Source organism: Lactuca serriola, chromosome 7 (genome assembly GCF_051521515.1).
Source record: "Lactuca serriola cultivar US96UC23 chromosome 7, Lser_US96UC23_V15, whole genome shotgun sequence".
NCBI lineage: Eukaryota > Viridiplantae > Streptophyta > Magnoliopsida > Asterales > Asteraceae > Lactuca > Lactuca serriola.
Window position 1 is genome coordinate 123,193,695 of NC_136414.1, and position 16,518 is coordinate 123,210,212.

General features: G+C 34.9%; 2 protein-coding genes across 2 annotated transcripts; both read left to right on the forward strand.

Moving 5' to 3' along the window:
• Positions 1-331: 331 nt before the first annotated feature.
• On the forward strand, positions 332-5,035 carry LOC145061539 (Transducin/WD40 repeat-like superfamily protein). The gene is made up of 16 exons (XM_079009051.1): positions 332-541; positions 754-908; positions 1,024-1,209; positions 1,294-1,476; positions 1,597-1,999; positions 2,230-2,348; positions 2,418-2,495; positions 2,605-2,745; positions 2,829-2,873; positions 2,961-3,127; positions 3,201-3,279; positions 3,366-3,569; positions 3,661-3,802; positions 3,888-4,039; positions 4,205-4,361; positions 4,458-5,035. The coding sequence occupies exons 2-16, from the start codon at positions 789-791 to the stop codon at positions 4,679-4,681; spliced, it is 2,400 nt and encodes a 799-aa protein (XP_078865177.1). The 5' UTR covers positions 332-541; positions 754-788; the 3' UTR covers positions 4,682-5,035.
• An 8,474-nt stretch (positions 5,036-13,509) lies between these two features.
• Positions 13,510-15,620, forward strand: LOC145061977 (Pentatricopeptide repeat (PPR) superfamily protein). Its single transcript, XM_079009574.1, has one exon. It carries the CDS (start codon positions 13,735-13,737, stop codon positions 15,421-15,423), a length of 1,689 nt encoding a protein of 562 aa, XP_078865700.1. The 5' UTR covers positions 13,510-13,734; the 3' UTR covers positions 15,424-15,620.
• Positions 15,621-16,518: the final 898 nt, after the last annotated feature.

A 16,518-nucleotide genomic window follows, 5' to 3' on the forward strand; every position in this document is an offset into this window, starting at 1 on the left:
TTTTTAAAAATGTGTTTGGATTAGTTTATTGCGGTGGGAATAAACAATAAGCAATAAGCATTTGAAGTGTTTGGCAAACAAGACAGCTTATATGAGTAAAATGACTAATAAGCAATAAGCAATAAGCAATAAGCATTACCCCCCTTGCTTATTAAAATCAGCTTATTTAGCTTATTCCCACCGCAATAAGCTAATCTTTTAAGCATTCTATCCAAACACTTAAATTAGCTTATTGTGGTGAAAATAAGCAATAAGCAATAAGTTGTCATTTTTTTCCCTATCCAAACACCCTCTAAATTGATATTTTAACCAAAGTCCTGCCCTAAAACAATCAAAACTATAAAAGGAAACACCAAAACCCCATAAACCCTTTCCAGAGCTGCAAATTCGCCGCTGCCGGAGCTCTTCTTTTCAGTCACTCAGGCCATCTTCCACTCTATACGGGACAAATTGATATCAAGATCGCGTAGTTGATACTGTGTGATTTAGCGAAGATAGTAAGGTGGAGCAAGGATTTGAAATTTTTTGAAGAAATTGCAAGGTAATATTTATTAGTTATCGATTAACCATATTATTGTGGTTTATTTCAATGGTGGACATATAAAAGCCCTAAAGCTGAGAACCTAGCGGTACCTCATCCCTTATTTTGCATCATTGGCGTTTTTGGGAGGCAGGCGTTGTTGAATTATTCTGTTGAAGGATTCTATTTATTAGGGTTTTATGCAATTAGCGCTAATAAGACCTCTCTATCAGGTACCTGATTTCTTTTTCCTGTGAGAGATAGAGAGATGATAAGGGGAGGAAAGAGCTTTGTTTCTTCACCACCTGCGTTTTCAAATGACGCAAAGAAACTGTTGGTTTGCACTGGAAACACCGTTTCCATTTTCAGCACCACCACTGGTTTACAGGTTAAGTCATCGATTCACTATTTCCCTGTTGAAGTTTTTGCGCTATGTTTCATAACGTTTATCTATCTAAACAAATTTGTTCTCTTTTGACATTATTCAATGTTACTTGTCACAGGTATTGGAATTGGAAGGTCACACAGCACTAGTGACATCTATAACAGTAGTACCTGCATCCACTCCTGCAACCAGGATTTTATGCAATTGCTGGACCACTTCACTTGATGGGACTATCAAGTATTGGGATTTCTCTATGCCTGAGTTGATGAAAACAATTAGTATCCAGCTTCCAATCTACTCAATGGTAATTTGTAACTGCAAATATTCTATATCTTATAGCTATTAATCGTGAAATAAAAACAATAACTTATTTAACTTTGACTTTTAGGTGATTCCATCCTTACTTGCTCAACAGTCAGAGACCAATGAACAGCCTTCTGATATATATGCTTATATCTCTGTGAAAGATGCAAAAAATGAAGCAAATAAGCAAAAAAAAGAATTAAGTGGAAAGATCCTCAAGTGTAATTTATCCAAGTCTCGCCTGGTTCGTGGAGTCATATTGTCAGAGGTGGGACCCTCATTATAAGTTTCATGTATATTATCTTCAGCAATACACTTTTTTTTTTTGCTATTTCCTCCATTTTCCCCTATTATGTTGGCACATTGCTTATTATATTTATATTTACAGAGTAAAAAACCCGAGAACATAAGCATATCTTCAACTGGAAAGTACTTTGGCATCCATGAAAAACGCAAGCTTCGTATATGGGAAGTGCCTACAAAAGACAATAAGAATATTAATCATCGCAAGTTAAGACTATCACACACCAAGGACGTGACATGTGTCGCCTTTCATCCAACCGATAGGATTGTGGCAGCTGGCGATGTGACAGGGAGGATTTTAATTTGGAGGGGTTTTGGTGATAGGACATTTGTAGGTGATAATGGAAGATTTTTGAAGAATGATGATGATGAGGAAAACCCTGGTGTTAGGGGTGATGGAGATGCTGATTCTTGCACCACTTGGCATTGGCATTCAACAGAAGTCAAGGTCTTGTTTTTCTCTTCAGATGGAGCCTATCTGTATTCAGGTAAGGACTATCTCAATCTAAGTAAATGACCATTTTACCCTTCTTTATAGAAATGATGGTGAGTAACAAATGCCAGTTTATTTAACAACTATTATAAATCACAGTGTGTGTGTGTCCATATTAAGTGATTAAGTCATTTAGCCCATTAATTTATAACAAAAGAAGCCCTAAGTTACTTTTGGTGTCTTATTTTAATGCAAGTTGTTACTTGAATCTTTGAATGTCTGTAGGTGGAAAAGAAGGAGTGCTTGTGGTATGGCAACTGGATACTGGAAAGAAGAAGTTCTTACCCAGAATAGGGACTCCACTTGTTAATTTCACAACTTCTCCAGATCCTTCTCTTTCATCTGTAAGAAGAACCAAAACTTGTAATCTTGTATCTTGCTATGAACTGTGTCTTAACTGATGTTTCCTTCAGATATCTTGTGCAGATAATCGAATTCATATTCTGAAAATGCCATCAATGGAGATTTTGAAGTCCATTTCTGGGATCAAGGTTAGTTTTCACTTTTCAGTTATATATATATATTTATAGTTATATCCATTTCCTTTGATGTAAGAAATTTAAATGGTATCAAAGTTCATTTCTGCCCCTGTATTTTCAGCTTCCTTCTTCAATCCCTGAGACTCTTAAAGGCTCAAGTCAAGATTTTGTGTTTGACCATACTTCAGGATTGGTTGCTGTTCGTACAGAGAATTATTGTATTCAATTCTACAGTTTGTTTGATGATCGTGAGATATCAGAGGTAATAATTAATTAGCTGCATTTTTTTTAAATAACTTCTTTATCTAACAATGAAAAAAACTAAATTTCATTTGCATTTTGCAGGTTCAAGTTTGCGAAAGAAATCATCAACCAAGTGATGATGTCATGGTATATATAGAGGCTCAATATATAAATTTTTTTGGGTTCTTGTATTTCTCATCCTCACTAAAATACAATACAACAAATATTTTGCAGACGATTTTGAATAAAGTTGCACTTTCATATGATGGGTGTATGATGGGAACTGTTGAAACCAGAATGTCTGAAGAAGGAATAGGAGGCTTTGTAACACTCAAGTTTTGGGAACGTGGGCCACACAACAATGATTTCACCTTGTCTACTGTTATATATGAGCCCCACAGGTTTCTTTTTTCTTGTTTATAAAATCTTTTATTTAACATATTATAACATTTTGTGAACATGTGATGGTTACAGGGATGCAGGAGTTTCTGCAATTGCTTTCCATCCAAATGGTAGCATGGCTGTGAGTGCTTCTTATGGTGGTGACTTCAAGGTAAAAATGACAAGATTTTTTTTTAAAAAAAATAATTTTGAGGGAAGATGGGTGGGTTTGTATAATTGTTATGGGTGGTTTTGCAGGTTTGGGTTAGAAATGGGAATGGTGAAGATAAGTTGAGATGTAGATGGGGATGTCATGCTGTTGGTTCATACAGGAAGAAAGCTATGACTGCTGCTGCATTTTCTGGTGATGGTTCTGTTTTGGCTGTTGCTGCAGAAACTGTCATCACATTGTGGGACCCAGAGAAAAACATACTCGTGGCTGTAATTGGCTCTGCTCTTGAGGTGTGGACAATGGACATGGTCTTTTTGTTCTTTTATTTAATTTGAATTTGAATTTGACATTACATGACATGATGATAATGTTTTCTTGCAGTCGATTGTAAATCTTTCATTTATTGGAGATTCCAAGTTTCTTGCATCTGCATCTGCATCACGAGTTGGTTCAAATCCACAGCTTTCAGTTTGGAGTATGTCAAAGCTGTCGCTATCCTGGTCTTACAAGCTTCACATAGAAGGTGAATTTTTATACCATAAGCTAGCTTTGTACTCATTATTGATGATGCTAACTGAATTATGTACATGATATGGTTATGCATGCAGGTATAGCATGTTCAGAAAAAGATTCCCTTTTAGCTGTGCTTGTTGTTCTCCCCGAATCAACATCTAAAACTCACAACACAACTGGGAATGGGGCTATTCTACTATTCAATGCTGAAGACCCTGTTCCTATTGCTTCATGGTTTGTCACAAAGGTAAAACAAACAGCATTCTCATGATGTTCACTGCTAAATTATACGAGCTATCTAACCACAAATCAACCGATGTTCATAACTGAACATACATGAACCTGTGTGGTTAGGTTATGTTTGAAACCCAGTTAAGTTCATATAAAAAATGTATGTATCATGTATGTGCAGGCAAAGGGAGGGGGGGTTGCATTTATCCAAAGAAGCAGTAGAGAATTGGTTGCATATGTAAATGGTGATCATGAGTATGCTATTTTTAACCCAAATAGCCAAGAAGAGGAAGAGACATATGAACGTAAATTTAAGGACGCAATGGAACAGGGGACAGGTATGACTCAGTCAAAGGACCATCAATTTTAATATAATTAGTAGAAAGAATATATATAGTTTATTTGTTTATTTATTTATTTTGGTTGTTGAATAGGGCATCATATTGGGGGGTATGCGTCAATGTATGGGGAGCTACCTGAGTTGAAGATGAGGAGGAAAGCAATTGAAGCATCTGTTGCAGAGAGTGTGATGGGGGTTTCAGAGAGGCCATGGGAGACGATATTCAGTGGGCCATCTCATAGTCTTCCTCCTCTCATCAAACTTTGTTCTGCTTTTCTGGAATCCCTAATGGAGAAAAGAAGTGGCATGGTAGAGTAGAGCAGAAGATATATTCAAAAATACAACTCAAGGAAGGGTATGCAGGTGAGTAGCTTAGCTGGCTATGTGGCATGCATGCCTGGAATCTATTTCAAGGGTGGCTTTTTGTTCACTAATCTGTCCGATGCTACTTCTTCTGCATTCAGCAAACTTTTTTCTCAACTAATTCAGATAGATAAATAGCTAGCTAGTCCAGGTCCATTTTTGCTGTGTGTATTTTATTTTAAAAATATGAAAATTTGTATGATATTCTACTTATATTGGGGGTATGGTATTGAGTGAAAAGTACTTAACCAGGCCCTGAATGCGAAGAAAAAGTTTGGTCTTTACAAATGAAATGGTTTTAAACTGAAACTATAATCGAGTTTGGCCAGATCAAGTTTATACTCACGACTAATGCTGACCAACATATAAAAATAACTTCTCAACATCTAATTGAATACCTAAGCCGTAGTTCATAATGTTTCGCAAACACATGCATGAGTTTCTACTAGTAATGTATATAGGGAATCGAGGTCGTGTGCTTAGTGTTCATAAATAAATATCGGACATGATTGATATTTATGAGGTTTTGAGTCTTATGTAGATCCAAAGTAAATATTTATCAAATACTTATGAGGCGTTTGCCATAATTTTTTAGAGTTCCAAATTGTTTTCATTTGCATCTTTGAACTGTAATTTTCCTTGAGTTTCCTTACTATCTCCAAGTGTTAGACAGCTACTGTATGTCTGTATTTATGTTCAATTGTGCATCGGTTTAACCATAATTAAACATAAATGATCAGTCTAGTCTAGTTGTAGTTCGTCCCATGTACAACAAACTTAGCTAGGACATTTGACCTAAAACCTTGCATTCTACTCTCATTGAGGGTTCAAACTTTCTATATGTTTGGATTGTACATACATGTGTTCTCATCGCGAGACCGAGTTTATGTATAACTTTATATCTTGTGTTTCTTACGATCACGTGTATTATTAATTATAGTGTATTACGTCAGGTCTAGCTGATATGGCGCCGATGAGGATAGTTGGAGGGTAGGACCATTTTGACATATAGTTATTCTGAAATCCAGTAATCTAAGCGACATATCCTTCCTTACTTCGCCCCCTAAGTATGTATCTACCCCCAAAATCAATGAAAACATAAAATGGGGCCATAAAGACTCACCCTTGATGCGTGATCTTGATCTAGGCTCGAAGATTGGTTCGTTTTCGGGAAGCTTTTCATGAGAAACCGCAACTTGACACCAAAGGAAACCCAAGACTGTTTTGGATCTTGAAAACCAACGAGGAGTGGAACGGTGGCTGATCAGATTCGAAAAAGGAAGGAAAAAGAACCACGAAGACAACCTGTAAAGCTGTCGTTGACATGAGGTGACAAGGGGTTGCTTTGACAACTTCCTCGTTGCTTTCTGCTTCCTGTTTTGGCAGTAGACGTGAAGGAGAAAGAGGACATGAAGAAAAGTGACGATCAGTGTGGTGTTTGGCTTGTTTAATCGACATGAAGGAGGGGAGAAAGAGGCTGATGCCTCTTGCTGATTATCGAGAAAACAACACCTCCGATGGAGGTGTTCTTGGCTGTCCACGAAGCAGAAAAAAGAGAGAAGGGAGGAGAGTGTTTTGAGTGGAATGGTTCAAGTGTGCAACAAAGTTAGAAAGGTCCTGAGTTTTTAAAGATCTTGCAAGTAATTAGCTTGCATTATTGCTTGTGTAAGACACATTTCTTGAAAGAGAGGATAGTACGTGAATGATGAAAAGAAAGAGTGTATGAAGCTCTTTTTCATGATGGATGGACTTTTAAAGTCAAATATCCTAGTACTCTGAGTGAAAATTGGTAGCAAGATACAAGACTTTCATCATTTGTGTACTTGTGAGGGGATGGTAGAAGAAAACGTGGGGGAAGAAGAAGAATGAGTGCATGGTATAACTAGTTGGACATTTAAGTCTTTTAAGCACGTTCTAAAGGTACAACACAAGATCACACTTGTGATATAAAAATGCTTAAAAATAGCTTTCTCGATTCGTGTGTCCAATTCATGATGTCCAATAATTTTTCCGAAGGTGGCGAATGATAGTCTCGGTTTCAAGGATTCCAATAACTCAGACCGATCCTAATCCGATATGTAGAACTCCGGGAAAAGTCGTTTAAAGTTTTGCGACTAATTTATCTCGATTCGACAATTTTGCGACTTTGGTAAATTTACGGGTTAAAAATATTACGACTATGAAATCAAATATTAGCCCTGTGACCGGGTTCAAAAACGTTCTCAGAATTTCCATATGAGGTGTGAAAGTACCTTAACGGATCGATTCGGTTTTTTGTTTATTAAAAAAAATTAGTATTATACTGATTTGGTTTTTTTAAATGGACGTAACTTTTCCATACGACCTCCTTTATGAAGTTCTTTATATCCACGAAGTCCTGAGACTGTAATCTATCCAATTCGATCCTAAATTAGTCCTAAGGATACTCGATGCAAAATTTTATTTTTAGCGTTACAATTAGTATCACTTTTTGTGATTTTTGATTCGATCCTTAGCGATAGACATTTTTGTTGAGCAATTTGGGTCATTCTGAAAGTAATTATGAGTATTATATATTTAATATACTTTATAAACACAAAATGACATACAATTGGTCTTTAAACACATAAGGGTTTGTGGTGGTTTGACCACCGAATACTGACCCAGTTTTACCAATTGTTACACCTGACGAGTTGAAATGGGCACTGGCGTTCCGTCTCTACTTATTCCACTACGTTGTTGAAGCATTGGTGTTGACTTTCAACATGCTCCCTTTTAGTTTTGGTGTAGAGGTCTCGTGTCATAGTTCGGTTACGAGCTCGTTATAGACCTCGAATTAGAATAAGATTTTTTTCCATATGCAGATTTTTCACTCTTATGAGCTAGATATAAGACTGTAAGTAGTGGGAATGATTTGTTCTACTGATTGAATGTCGGTTTCCAAATTAAGTAAGATACCATTTAATGATTGTTATGACACGACAACACAATGTTTATAAACTTATTAATAATAAGTTTTTCATATAAACAATATTGTCACTGGTATGAAAATTCAAAAGGGGAAAATAAGTTACTTTTATATTTTCAAAAGGATAAAAGTAACCTCATTTTATATAAAATAAAACTCAAATTTCAATTTAAAATTCACTTTTGGTCATAAAGATTCACGAAGTTAAAACCTGTAGAACTCACTAACAATCTTTTGTTGACGTATCTTAATACATGTAATCTTAGGTCATTAAGGTGCAAGAGTTCTCACTTAGAATTCATGGATTCTTATTTATGTACTTTTGATATAAATTATGTTTTGTCGCCGCTGTGCGCATATACTTAAATATTTGTAATGATACTTGTAATGATGTAAGACTCACTTTATGACTCATGATGCTAAAACCTTATGTTATTTTATATAATTTTCAATGTATTCTATGACTGTGATATTCTATTAACGTTACTCACCTCGTCATTTCCGCCGCCGACTGGGGGTGTGACATCCACTTTCCACTTGAACTGCATCCTCCTCATGAACCTTCTCCACTGAAACATCCTCCTTAGGAACCCCCTCCACTTGAACCTCAAGAACCTCCTCCACTGTACTTGCTATACAAAGGTGTAGTTAATGAGTTGGATGTTGCATTATAATTAAATTGTATTAAAGGCATACCTTTCTCTTTTTTAGATTTTGAGCTTTTTTTTATCATTGAAGTGGATTCTACATCTTCTAGTTTTGTAGGACAGGTTGATCAATTGTGCCCTATTTCTCTATAAATGGTGCATCTCAACATCATACATGCTTTTGAGACAATATGCCTTGTTTTTCCCTTACTTTCTATCTTAGATTTATCCCTTTTCCTTTTAAGAATTAACCTTCCTTGTAACCTTCTGTTTTTGGGGGAAATGAATTAATGTATGGAACTTCAGACCACATGGAACTACCATTAAGTGGATTAATGGTATGCTTGTAACAATTCAAGAACATGGTTGTAGCAACCATGGTGCAACATACTCCTCTACATCCCTATTGCGGTATGAAATGGATGATACTACATGCCCACATGGGACACCTACTAGTCACCAAGATCTGCATCCACATGTCCTGTTGTTAAGGTCCAAATTATATCCATCATTTCCAATCCTAACCTCATATTGTTGTATCCTAGAAGGTACAACTCCCCAAAATCCATCCACATATGTGTAAGTTTTAGTATATGCACATTTATAAATAAACGTCACAAAATACATTTGGTGTCTCTTTAACATTAATAATTATATAGATGGGCATATGTTTAAATTGTTCCAACTATTTCTATTTACGCTCTAATTATACATCATTTCCATTGCATAAATATGAATTTCTTCCAACATGGTTATGATTGGTCTCTTCCTAGCAACATCAATGGCAAAACTGAAACTTTTGATATGCCATTTTCATAAGCATCATAAGTGCTATCTACTTGAAAGAATGCCCTGCACCAACTTTTAAGGTCCCTTTTCTTGAGGTGTTCATAAGCCAATGGTTCAATCTTTTTGATTTTTTAAAATTCTGCCTCAAATTTAGGCTGGGTAGTACAACCAACAACATCCCAAAACATCTTCCTAAATTGTTCACCTTTGAATCTTTTCTTGAAGTTAGCATATATGTGCCTAACACATTGTCTACACTCGATTGCTAAAACCCTTAATTTGATAGCATATAGTAATACCTGACATAAAACATGATATATGGTTGAGTAATACTAAAAGAAAACATGAAATATGGTTGAATACCACTAAAGAAAACATAACACAAAATATACCTTGTGTTGGTCTGATATGATGGTCAATCCATGACCAACTCCCATTCCGATTTCATCCAACCGGAGGTCAAGAAACCACTTCCATGTTTCTTTATTTTCAACTACCACCATAGCCTTGACAATAGGATAGATGTGGTTGTTTTCATCCCTACCAGCAGCTGCTAGCAGCTGAACTTTGCATATACCCTTTAAAAAACAACCATTTATCCATATTACCCTTGGCAACTTCAATCCACCTATCCTTCACACCCTTAAAACAAACACATACTTATAAAAGTAAGATGTGGAATCAGGCATGACATCTACATCTATCTTTACTGTTGACCCAAGATTTGTCCTCATAATTTATTCTCCATAACTCCATACTTTACCATAATGTTCTATCAAACTACCCTTCTCATTTAAAACACATTTCATAGAATTTCTACATTTACCAACACTAACAATCAAGTTAAACCCATACTTACCTTGGCTTTCATTTTCCTTATGCTCATTTAGGGGTTCTACAAAAGATGTTTCTTAAAATGCTTCCCAATCCATTTGTATGTTATAATGGGACCAAGTTTGAAGACTTGTGAATAATTATGCTTATCAATTAACTTAATATGGAAAGACCTTTCCCTACTCATCCAGGAAGCCTACAGTGTAAAAGGACAAGAAGGGTTCTTATTATCTTTACAACATCTTATTAACAACCTTTGACTATCATTTTTCTCAAAACATAGGTTGTAGCTATTCTTTACTGCATAATTAGTCACACAATTCTCCAATTCCAAAGGGTTAGAGAATCTCATACCCAAAACTGACACCATTTTATCCCATTTCTGGTTCCTACTATGGACATGAAACACCGGTTTCTCATACCCATTGTTGGTTTCAACTTCATCATTTGTATCCCTGGGAATACCTGACGCCTGGTGCAAAAAGTCATCATCAACAGTCTTGTCAAGAGAAGGGACATCATCATCTTATTCATGATTATATGACATATCATCAGAAAGTTGTGAATTATTATCATCATCCAAGTCTTGCTCACAATCATGCCCTTCATCATCTTCTACTACTTGTAGATCAACCCAATCAAGTATAGCTTCATTTTCATGGTCAATATACACACTCATTCTTAGATCATTTTCAATACTATAACCAGTTTCATGAAACTCATAGAGTCATCATCATTACTAATTCTCCTAATACCCTCTGCCAATGTTTCATTTCTAATGCATTAATAAAAATCATCAAAACTCCTTTTAATCAACTTTTGAAGGAACAAAAGAAACCCTTTAAGATTCATTGCACAGAAATCAACATCACATATTGAAACAACAACAAGATTCAAGTACACTAACGATTTTGGTGCGAAAAACATTTACAATGAACATCCACAGTTAACTACTTACTTGGTGATGAATTTGAGACCATCTTCTTCACAATAACAGTCACATTCAATAATTATCTTCAATTTCGTAACCCTAGTCTTCGATTGACATTACGGGGTGTAGAATCGGGGGTTAAGGTGTTCGTAATCGTGAGTGTGGAACCCGAGTTTAAGGAGAAAAGGGATGAAGTGTGTTAGTTCCATGTAATACGACATGTCATTAATAATTAAACGATGTAATTGAAGGAAACCGACAAAATAGGTAATTGTCGGTAAAAATGGTTATGATGAACACAAACAACAAGTTAGATAATATATAACATACAAAAAGGAAATGGACCAAATGTGAACAAATCAATAATTAGTTACCCTTCTAAGTATACCCACGACTCTCGTTTGGTGGTCTTCGGTCTTCAAAATTTTACAATCTTTCAAATACAATTTGCCATACACAACAGTTCATACATTATATAGTTGTACAATACAATATTTTAAAACACCAATTGTTGTGTATGGAGAAAAATTATTATGTACAGATCAACTCCCAGTCTAATTACATTTAAAATTAAAAGAAAATACATTACATGACAAAAATGACACATATGTTGCGAAAATACAAATTTAAAAAAACCAAAATACACCCAAATATCATCATAAACGTAGGTCTATCCGAGACAGTTGGTTACAAAATCCATACAATTAATAATAACATTTTTATATAGTCTAAGGTGCTGTTTGTTTTTCTATAAAAACCTCTTCAAACCACTTATTGCTGCGCGACGCAGCACACGCGCATCACTTTCCCTCTCGCAACAGTTTGTTTTTTGGAAGACTTCAGACTACAAAACCTCTGCGCGTGTGCTGCGTGACGCAACACTTGACTTGCATCTTCTAACCTCTTCAGCTTTCATTTTTTCTAAGTGTTTTTTAAGAATTTTTGTATAACTTTTTTTTTTTAATTTTTTTTAAACTTTGATTTTCTTAAATTTTTATTTACGGATGTGACACAATTTATTTTTATAATTTCCACGATTTTTTTAACATGATTTTTTTTAATTTTTTTACCGTTTTATTAATAATATTTTCAATTTCAGTTGCATCTTTTTTTAACGTGTTTAATTTTTTACGAACTTTGTAGACAATGTTTGCAATACTTTCTTAATTTTTTTATTATTTTCTTTTTTAATGTTTTTTAAAATTAGTTTTTTTTTCTAGAATAAAACTATTAGCTTCTTTTACATTTTTTAAAGTTTTTTTTAAAAAAAAAGTTTTATATTTTTGTTTTTTTACATGTTCTTTTTATTATTATTTCAATATTTTAAAACTAGAATTATTAAATTTCGGTGTTGAGAACTATTTTCAGTTTATAAAATTAGTTTATTTAAATTTCAGTTTCCTGCAGCAGTCTTCAAATGTTAAAAAACAAACATGCTTCTTATTATAGGCTGCAGCCGTTTGTTCCTCCTCTTCTGCTACAGAGGATTGCAGAGGTTGTCCGCAGACTTCATGAATTTTCGCTTCGAAAAAACAAACAGCACCTAAAAGTGTTTGACAACCCTTTCCGACAACATAAAAGTGTAAAGGTTGTTTTAGCTTAAATAAAATTATAATAAATAGTACTCATCATTAGCGATCGTTTTAACTCTCACAAAACAACAAACCGGCTTTATTATAGTCTTTATAAAAAACCGTCAGTTTTAATGGCACATTTTATAAGAATAATTACTTAAGTGAGTCGTGTCAAAACAAACTTTTAATCAATATTTTGATTAAGATCAAATCCATACAATTTGACACTTAAAACTTCGATGATTTGATCTTTGTCAACATACTTTTATGTTTTCAAAACGTTTTAAAACTCATAAAACATGTAAACATATTATACACGATTTTGTATGATTTCGATGCCATTAAAATTACTTCAAATTTGTACCAACAAATCAAAACAGTAAAGAATATAGAATAACAAATTTAAACACATTAGAAGAAATAGATTTTCCACTTTCCCAAAAAAAAAACAAATTTTGAAATTAAATTACATAATTAACTAAGCAACAAAATCACAAACAAATAAACATCATGATTGAACCATTGGATCTTTTGTTTATCAATTAATAACAACATACTTTATGAACTACAATAGGGTTAACATGATTATTGAAAAATTAATGTGAAGAAGAAGATTTAGAATCCAAAGTAGAATCTCTATAATGGTTCGCAACCATTGGTTTCAAAAAGCATGAACACCTTCAAGCTTGGAACACAAGAAATTGCAAAACCCTTATGTGTTTTCTCCTTGGTGCGCTTGGTATAAATTACAACTTTTATAACTAGATGTGCAAAAAAAATGATCAAATTAGGCCAAATTATAAAGTTCTATAGACTACATTAACATTAATCCTGGTATATCCGTGTCATTAACAAATCTTATCTAAAAATATGGAAAAGATGTACGTACGTTTCGGTTGAACTCAATGGATGGATGGAACGAATAGAGTTCGTATTTCGTAAGGTAAGGATAGGTTGGTGCTTAAAAAATGCGAATTCAAAAGAGAGAGGGCAGAGTTGTTTTAGATGAAACTTGAAGGGTGTAAACTTGATCTTAACCTTTTCTTTTTCACCCTCCCGACGATAAGATGTTTCGACGAGTCTCCGTTAAATTACAGATAACTGGTATATCGTCGTGGACAGGACCCAAGCCAATACAACCTTCTTTCTAGTTCTTCAGAACCTAACAACGATACTCGATGCATCTCGTATGTTCTGCCTTCCCTCATTCTTCTACGTAGAACCATACCAAATTGTCCATTCATAGTTCACAGAAACCAGTTTTCCATTTGAATTCCGGTTTAAAAATGGCTGTTCTGCTAAATTCGGTGCCTCCGATGACAAGTCTATCCACAGACCACTCCAGGAAAGCTCAGACTCCTCAATTTCATTCGTTTTCCCCCAAAAGTAGATTTTCTAGGGTGTTAGCATCTAGTCAGGTAGCATTAGCTTCAAAAGACGCTGTTTTCACCCTTCCCAATTGGAGATCAGGTAGGACCGATCCGAAAAACAAAGACTACAGGCTTAACGATGCGTTCTTGTATTTGGAATACATGGTTGGAAAAGGTCACAAACCTGATGTTTACCATGCCACTCAACTGGTGTATGATCTCTGTAAATCCAAAAAACTCAGGAAAGCCACTAGGGTTATGGAGATGATAGTTGATTCCGGTGGCGTCCCTGATGTAGCCTCGTATAATTTCTTGGTGAGCCAGTTGTGTAAAAGAGGGAACGTTGGCCATGCAATGCAGTTAGTGGAGAAGATGGAGGATCACGGGTACCCAACACATACTGTTACTTATAACTCTTTGGTTAGAGGGCTTTGTATGCTTGGGAACTTGAATCAAACCTTGATGTTCATCGATAAACTGATACAAAAAGGATTGGTTCCTAATGCTTTCACTTATTCAATCTTGCTAGAAGCTGCTTATAAGGAAAGAGGGGCTCATGAGGCGATGGAGCTGTTAAACGATATCATTTCTAAAGGGGGCGAACCTAATCTTGTAAGCTATAATGTCCTGCTTACCGGATTGTGCAAGGAAAACAGAACCAACGAAGCGCTTTCTTTCTTTAGGGAGTTACCTTCAAAAGGGTTTTCTCCAAATGTCGTGACTTATAACATTCTCTTGAGAAGTTTGTGTCGTGAAGGCAGATGGGATGAAGCAAAAGGGCTCTTGGCTGAGTTGGTGGAAGCAGGGTTATCACCATCTTTAGTTACCTACAACATCTTAATCAGTTCTCTTGCTTTTCATGGTAGAACTGATAATGCACTCAAGGTGCTCAATGAAATGTCAAAGGGAGAGTTCAAGCCAATTGCTGCCACCTACAATCCAATCATTGCACGCCTTTGTGAAGAAAAAAAAGTAGAAGAAGTAATGAAGTGTCTGGACTTAATGACATACAGGGATTGCAATCCAAATGAAGGAACCTACAACGCCATAGCTGGCCTCTGCAAACAAGGTATGGTGCAAGAAGCTTTCTCCATCATCAACAGTTTGAGCAGTAAACAAAACTCCTCAAATCACGAATTCTACAAGAACGTGATATCAGGATTGTGTAGAAAGGGGAACACTTTTCCTGCATTTCAGCTTCTTTATGAAATGACAAGGTATGGATTCACTCCAGATTCTTATACTTATTCGTCTTTGATTAGAGGTTTGTGCATGGAGGGAATGTTGGATGAAGCTATGGAGGTATTTGGGATCATAGAAGAGAGTAGTTACAGGGCTGATATCGATAATTTCAATGCACTTATACTTGGACTTTGCAAATCTCAGAGAACAGATTTGGCTTTACAGATTTTTGAGATGATGATACAGAAAGGGTATATGCCAAATGAGACTACTTATACCATTATTGTAGAAGGGATTGCTCATCAAGATGAGAAAGAGTTGGCAGCTTTGGTTTTGAGAGAGCTACATTTGAAACAAGTCATTGGTCGAAATACAGTAGACAGGCTTCTGATGCAATATGATTTTGAGGATTTCAATGGCTAAATACTTGCAACTTGCAATCATAATGCACTTTTGAAGATCAAGATTTTGTTCTTGAGAAGTGAGCTTATTATGAATATATAAATATATAATTTGAGGTATGCTAATTAATGTTGTTTTAGGTTTAACTATCTCTGTTGTATATCTTTCTCTAATATGCTGAAGTCATATTTCTTAAATGCAAGTTCGTATGTTCAATTTCTTGCTGGAGATGCAACCAGTTTTGACAACTCATAAAGAGATTTTTGTAATTAGTTGAAGTTAAATTTTGATTACATCAGTAATCATTTTGTATCTTAGAAAAATTCATGTATCATATTAATGAAAACTAATAAATAAGAGTTGATTTTGCCTAGGATTTTAGAAGGCTATGAGTTGGAACAATCTAATCCAGGTAAGATTAATGTTTTGGATGCTATCAACCTTGTAGTCTCGAATTGGGCAATTAATGTTGAACAAGAGACAATGACAAATTGTTTAATTCGGGGGACACACTTGTGAAAACAACATTTATGATCTTGATTTCTCATGATTAATGATCTCTTTGTCTTGAACTCTTACAAGAAAATACCCGGGTGAAAATGAAACATGTTTATAGGTCCAGATCTTAGAAGAAATTATGGCTACTATAATTCAAAATAATGTTGATGATGATATAGTATCTTTGGAACCAACTCTTACAAGTTTTGCTGCGTTTCGAGAACACAACGCCATAAATTTTTGATGTGCAATAAGAAAAGTTAGAGATGTGTTCCAACTAGACTTGGATTTAAAGAAAAAACAAACAATAGAATCATATTTCCCTAAATTGTCTTAGTTATGTTTGTGTAGTTTATATAATTGTTAGTTTATGATTTTAATGAAACCCTATATTTATATAGATTGGGGTGGTTTGAAAATATATAATCTCATTGAAATTTGTTAAATTTTCAACTAGTAGTTTGGACCAAAGAAAAATATTATGTTGGAGATTTTATTAATTTATCGAGTATCAATTTAAAGAGTTTCTATTATACTTCAAGGAGGAAACCATGAAGGCAAAATAAACTAAATGTGATACAAGAAGCAGCCAGTTGTAGCCTAGTATTGCCTTTTATT

Bases quoted from the DNA above. Each gene is read 5' to 3' on its own strand.
- LOC145061539 (XM_079009051.1), top strand. From the start codon at position 789: ATGATAAGGGGAGGAAAGAGCTTTGTTTCTTCACCACCTGCGTTTTCA. The intron at 2,746-2,828 runs GTAATAATTAAT...TGCATTTTGCAG, and splicing joins ATGATCGTGAGATATCAGAG to GTTCAAGTTTGCGAAAGAAA. The intron at 3,128-3,200 runs GTTTCTTTTTTC...TGATGGTTACAG, and splicing joins GTTATATATGAGCCCCACAG to GGATGCAGGAGTTTCTGCAA.
- LOC145061977 (XM_079009574.1), top strand. From the start codon at position 13,735: ATGGCTGTTCTGCTAAATTCGGTGCCTCCGATGACAAGTCTATCCACA.